Genomic DNA, 6,960 nt, shown 5'->3' on the forward strand with positions numbered 1-6,960 from the left:
CTACTACTCGTGTACGGACGTATGATTTTCATCACTGAAAAATATAAAGACCAAATACCATTACCTTGCCAATGAATTGCCTCCTGCTTTCTCCACAAAGTTCATCCGCAAAAGCTAAAAACAATTTCCATAGTCAAACTTTCCTGGAGAAGAATGAAAATATATGTATAGTATTGTGAATTTGTGATGCCGGTAATCCCTCGCATGTGAAATGTAAAACGAGTCCAACGAAAGACAAACACAAAGATAATTAAAGATACATTTTGTGTGGAACAATAATCAATTTGGACCGGCCTACCGGCCGTGAATATGATAAATATTAGCCACATGTATCGATTGATGCAGAGGCCGGGGCTCGTTTCCTCCTTTTCAAAAAAAAAACTGTTTTCATGCTGCTTGGAAAGTTGGTTTGTCCTTGTCACGTCTCTCGACATTTAGACTAGACAAATTCCGTGCGTCACCCACCCACTTTTTTTAATAATCCGCTGAATCATCCTATAGACTTTTCTATTTTGCCATGATTCTCTGCACAGGCTAGTCTAGTTAAATTTGTGCACAGACTAACCAACAAGTTACCCCATTAATCTTGGCCATGGAGGTTGTCATGTCTGCAGTAGCAGGGGAACTCGCGAGCCAGTTCATCTCCTATCTGATGAACAAGTACAACTCCTCGAGGCATGCTCAATCAGAAGAGGAGGAGAAGGTAGTGGAGAGGTTGAAGCACCTGCTGATGAGAGCTGGCACCATGGTTGAAGAGGCAGACACGAGATACATAACCAACTCCGGCATGATGATGCAGCTCAAGACGCTCTCAGAGGCCATGTACCAAGGATATGGTGTGCTGGACAACTCAAGGTACCGTGACCTCCAAGGCACTACAGGATTCGACGAGGTTAGCATCAAAGACTCATCTGCAAGCAGTTTATATTTAGCCAAGCGCTCTCGAACAATACCTGATAAGGATGCACGCCTCGAGTCACATGTTGCTTTGGAAAGTCTAGAAATAGTTGTTGCTAACATGGCAGAATTTATTGTTCTTCTCGGTGGATGTGAGCGCATGTCTCGTAGGCCATACGATGTTTATCTTTACACCGAAAACTTCATGTTCGGCCGACACGCTGAGAAGCAAAAGCTCCTCAGCTTCTTGTTGCTGCGCAACGACCCTCCTGGTGGTCATGTATTGGCGGTACTCCCGATCATAGGTGGTGCAACAACTGGGAAGAAAACTTTGGTTGCCCATGTGTGCGGTGATGAAAGGGTTCGCTCACACTTCTCATCTGTATTGCACTTGAATGGAGGCAACCTTTTGAACATATGTGAGCACAGAAGCACTATGCTGTTGGTAGTTATTGAGTTTGCTTCTGACGTAGATGATGAAGAGTGGAAAAAGTTTCACTCGTTTTTCGTAAGAATGGACAGAGGAAGCAAGATCATTATCATAAGTAAACTTAAAAGATTAGCCCGGTTCGGATCGGTGAAACCAATTTTCCTTACTGCTCTGTCTTATGATGAGTTGAGATACCTTTTCAAAACACTGGCATTCGGAAGCATAGACCCAGCAGAACATCCACGACTACTACAGATAGCAGATGAATTTGCCAGGTTAATGCACAGTTCGGATGGTTCACTTGTCCCAGCAAATGTGTGTGCGGACATTTTGAGAAAGAATCTCGATGCTCAGTATTGGCGTTGCATATTGGACAAGGCGATAAGATTTGTCAAAAGAAACCTCGCCAGGTATAGTGTGGACCCAGCCATACATATAGAACAAGGACCTCCAGTGGTGGCCACGGTTATAGAAAAAGGCCATCCAGTGGTTGTAACGGACCTTGCTATGGATCCACTTACCATCATACCCTATACAAATAATGTTTCAATCAAGAAACTGCCAAGTGTGACATTTGGGGAAATTCTAACAGACCCTACTGTTACACCAAAAGGGGACTTTAATCTAATTTCATGGGAATCAAGGATACCGCCTTATAATTCATTATTTGCTGGTTTTGCGACAAGTAATGCTCTGGATACACATGAAGGTAATGCCTTGCAAGGGAAGAAGCGACGGGGAGAGCCAATTTAATTGTGTTCGAGAACTCGTGTAATGTAACTCTTGATTTGTATTTTCTGATAGATGAGAAACATATATGTTAGCATGGCCATGCATAGGATTTGAAAGAGTGATTATATACCATTTCAACTAAATGTATGAGAGATCTCGGTTAAGTTAAAGTCGTATTCAGATCCAACAATCACCCTCCACTTTTAAGATAGCATCATCCGAAGTGGAAGTGGCAGTGGCTACTACTCCTCCGCAGTAGCTCTAGCTAAGAAAGTCTAAAATAAAGTGACTTCTAATGCAACAGAAATTAAACTCTCAAGAAAGATGTCTATGAAGTAATTATAGCGTGGTTGTGATTGGCATTTTGTTATTGTTGACACCTACTCAGTTGTGCGTAGTTGTGCTCCTACTCAACCAATAAACAGTACTCCTACTCAGTTATGCTCCTACTACATGTGTGTAAGTCTATTGGTTCCATGCCATCCAATCAGGCAATGCTATATATGTACAGGGGCGATGTAGCTCCGTATTGTGCTGCTGTATGGGTGTGGATTTCAAATTCGAAGGACTGACAGACCACGGCGGCATACTGCATCCGGTAGGCGCACCTTGCCGTCGGCGAGGCTCCCATGGCGCGATTCTCTTGTGGATCTCGAAGTCGTCCTAGGGGCTTCCCCTCCCACTGTCCCCACACTTGACACCGGCGACCACCATGGCCCCGCAAGAGGCGCGACAGTGATCCTACGTAGTCGGCGGCATGGCTCGCCGGTGGCCTCAGGGCTGCCGCCATGGTTGTTCGTTGAAGAAGGAAATTGGGGATCGGTTCATCATCGCTGGTAAGCACTGCCATTGGGCCCCACTAGAAGCAGAAACAGTATGACATATATACAAGAATTATAGCGGCTAAGCAAGGCCACTCCTCATGCATCCGCCGTGCTAGCAATGGGTTACCACCTGCCGACACGTATTAGCGATTTGTTTATGGTTTTCCACCGGTTTGCACCGTTATTTACTGTGCTACACCGGCTGCTTTCCCGTCTGTTTCTCTTATGCGGTGGACCGCCACCTGTGCCGTCCTTCATGTGTTGATATGTTTGACTGAGTCGTGCTCTTGGTTTCCCTTTCATCGTACGATATGAAGCACTCGAGGGGCCGGCATACTCCTCTCGGTTCGCTCGCCCCATGGTCGCGGCGGCCGACCGATCTGCTCGAGCATGGCCGGAGCTGGAGACAAGGTCGTGTCACTCGCGTCCCTGGCCGAAGCCGGAGGACAGCCCGCGTAGGTTACGTCCTGCCCCCGCCCCCGTCGCCCGCTGACGCCCGTGGTCGCAGCCGCCGCGTGCGTGGACCGTACGCGCTGGCCGGAGTCAGGTGCTGCCGCCCATGAGTGATGGCCGCTGCGTGCAGCCGCCCCACATGCGTGGCCGCCGCGTGCTACCGCCGAGCGTGCTTGCGTGCAAGCGCCACTTGCTGGCCGCCGGGAGTTCACGCCGCTGCTGCGTGCAGCCGTAGCATCCGAGGGCAGCCGACGGGCGTGTGGGCCGTCGCCGTGTACTGGCCGCCACTTATGTGGTTGGTGCGTGTGTTGGTTGTTTGCTGGCCGTGTGTGCTTGCTGCGTGTACTGGTTGATTGCTAGCAGTCGTGCGTGTGCTGGCCGTGTACGTGCTTGCCGAGGGCGTGCTGAAGCTGCCATTGATTCAATATATGTTAAGCCCTTGGATTCAGCGTCGCCCACCCTCCTCGACCATCACGCTGCCGCCCAACGGCCCTTGGCCAATGAAGGCTCTTTTCATTTTCAAAGACAAAGTGGATTTTTTTGCAGCTTGCTGATCATTCTTATCACACAAGTTGGTTCTCATAAGATTAGCATTAATCTTTTGTCTTTATAAATGAAAAGAATGCAACGTATTCGGAGTCCAAAAGAGGTATTGAGCACTTACAGTTGCAACCGCAAGATCACGCCTATTGGCTATTGGAAGTCCTATTTCAACTTTTGGTTATCCCGTAGCTTGCTCACTAAGCTTTGACTATTTGAGCTAGCCTTTCCATTATACACATAATGAGATAAAAATATTAATGGTTGTCCTTGTGATTCCCATGAGGGGCTATTCTTAAAAAGACCGATTTCAACGCAGTCAAGTGCATTTCTTAGTTTGGATAGAAAAATCATGAATTCTGGTTATTCTTTACGTAGAATAATCCATTTGCTTCCTATGATATTCAACATTAACTTATATGCAGAGAGATAAAGAAAGAACGTGCAAGGAGTTGCTGTTAAATGCTCGGTCCCATATACTTATGTTTTTTTTAGAAAAAGGAAACAATAATAATGATGGGTTTGAGTAGCTTTAGTTAATACTCTTAAATTTTGTTAGATGTACCATGCAGAATTTTAAACTACTCCATTTTTCAGTTGGATGTGCTTTTTTTCATGTAAGAAATTTCAACAGCGCTTGCAAAACAATACAAATATATGCACATGCTCAACCACGGGCGCGGCGTGCCGCCGCGCCTTCTGTCTGCTAGTTATGAATAAGAGCCCCTCAGAATTAAAATACCGGAATCATAGCTAGATCATTACGTGTTTGAAAGATTAAGGTGCCCCTCAGAATTAAAAAAATTATGTAATTTATACACAAAGGGGTCATACTAACCAAAGATAACTTACTTAAGCGCAGTTGGAGAGGAAGGCCTAACTGTTGCTACTGTGAGCAAAATGAAACAATAAGACACCTTTTCATAGAATGCCCTCTTGCAAAATTATTATGACGAACTATTCAAATAGCTTTTAATATCAACTCTCCTACATGTATGGGTTCAATATTTACAACGTGACTTAATGGAGTTGACGTTGAAATATCAAAACTTATCGGAATTGGGATATGTGCTTTGTTTTGGGCTATATGGAATACCAGGAATGACATGCTCTTTAATGGCAAGAACTTCAACAATTTTTTGCAGGTTATCTAGAGAGCAACGTCTTGGATCCGTACGTGGTCGTTACTAAGTCTTGCTGAGTACAGGGGTCTTATGAATATTGGGTGCAACCGATGGGAGATGGCCGCACGGGTTATCTTCAGCCGATTTGGATGGCGTGCTAATAATAGACTAGATGTATAGGCATCGTAGTCTAGTTTTAGATACTCCGGATGTGGCAACTGTTTACTATTTCATTCTTGCTTTCTTTTGCACTTTGGGCTTTTTAAGCTCTGTGGACCTAAGATACTATTTTATATATCTTTAATAATATGGCTGCATGCATCGATTGATGCAGAGGCCGGGGCTCGTTTCCTCCTTATTGAAAATAAATAAATTATGAATGAGAGCCATTTTTAGTCGTTCTCGCCTTGTTGCTAAGACCGAAAATGACGGTACTCTTTTATGTCGTTACCTTCTTGAGGGCTCAAGACCTCTATCCCCTACCTCCAGAGGAAACCCCCTAGATCAGTAGATCGGATGACGGCGGCGCTCTCGTCTCGTTTCCCCTTGGGAGAGTCATTCTTGAAGGTGTACACGGGCTCAAGGAACCAGTGGATCGCTTCTTTGGTGGAGCGGTGCTTCATCTTACTCATTGATGGCGGTGGATCTTGGCGGCATGGCGCAGCGGAGTCTCGGCGTCCGATGACGGAGATGAACTCGCGTAGGGGGAGGACGCTCTCTGGCGTCATGGTGGCACCCATGGCAGAGAGGTCTCGCAAGGTCAATGTGTGTGTTTCTACTTTAAAGGTCGATTGGTGGAAGACAACAACGACTACACATAAGAGTGCGTCGGACCGGTTTGTATCCAAACCCAATATGTGGTTCAGTTGGGGCCTCCGACTTTAGATGTTAGGATTTGGTGCGATGTTTGTTTGGTATTAGAGCATCTCCAATAGCCGCGCTTCGCGCCGCGCCCAAAAAAATTTTTTACAGCGCGCGCGCCGGCTGGTTTAGCGCAGGGATAGGCGCTGGCTCCAACAGCCGCGCTATAATGCAGCGCGCGCGCCACGCTCCAGCAGTGCCCAAAAATGCGGCGCGCAGCAGGCACAAACCACATATACATTTCAAAAAATAGTGGGAAAAACAATCAAACAAACAAAATAAATCAACAATAAATAGGCCGGGGAAGCGCCGGCGGGCGCGGCGGAGACAGGCCGGGGAAGCGCCGGCGGGGGCGGGCGGCGACGGCGGCTCGGGGATAGGCCGGGGCAGCGCCGAACGGTGGCGCGAGCGGCGGCGGCGGCGCGGTCGGATGGGGGCGGCGACGCGGTCGGATGGGGGCGGTCGCGAGAGTGCAGAGCGAGCGCAGAGAGTGCACAGCCAGCGCAGGAGAGAGCAGGAGAGAGCGCAGAAGAAATAAGGAGCGAGCGCGGGAGAGTCGCGCGTGCGGGAGCCGGCGCAGCAAATAATGGGTGCGGGATTGCGTTTCGGCCAGCGCGCTCAATTGGAAATGGCGCGCGCCGTTTTTGCGCGTCCGCTGGAGCTGCCGCCGCGTCGCGCGCGCGCTAAATACAGTCTTTTTTACGGCGCGACGCTTGTATAGCGCGGCTGTTGGAGATGCTCTTAGGCTTGAACTATCAGCACTCCTTCATCAAGTGGTTAGGAGTAGCGACACTTCTTCTTAAGATGATGGCTTCAGATAAACTAATATACTACTTGTAAGATCTTTGTGAATAATTAATAAAATAACTCCATGCATCCTTCGTATGAGACAGGGGTAATAGTCTTTTTCTAAAAAAATATGAATATTGTCTAACTTTTTTCATGCTGCTTGGAAAGTTGGCATGTCCTTGTCACATCTTTGGATATTTAAACTAAAGTATGCGTGTGTCACCAACCCACTTGCTGCAGTCAAAATCATTCCTTGTGACTTTTCTACTTTGCCAAGAGTCACAGAGGGACCAACAACTTACCCCATCAA

General features: G+C 47.3%; 1 protein-coding gene across 1 annotated transcript; it reads left to right on the top strand.

The window, feature by feature from the left end:
- Positions 1 to 522: 522 nt before the first annotated feature.
- Positions 523 to 2,661, top strand: LOC123429066 (disease resistance protein RGA2-like). Its single transcript, XM_045113126.1, has one exon. It carries the CDS (start codon positions 593 to 595, stop codon positions 2,078 to 2,080), a length of 1,488 nt encoding a protein of 495 aa, XP_044969061.1. The 5' UTR covers positions 523 to 592; the 3' UTR covers positions 2,081 to 2,661.
- Positions 2,662 to 6,960: the final 4,299 nt, after the last annotated feature.

Source organism: Hordeum vulgare, chromosome 2H, assembly GCF_904849725.1.
Source record: "Hordeum vulgare subsp. vulgare chromosome 2H, MorexV3_pseudomolecules_assembly, whole genome shotgun sequence".
Taxonomy (NCBI): Eukaryota; Viridiplantae; Streptophyta; class Magnoliopsida; order Poales; family Poaceae; genus Hordeum; species Hordeum vulgare.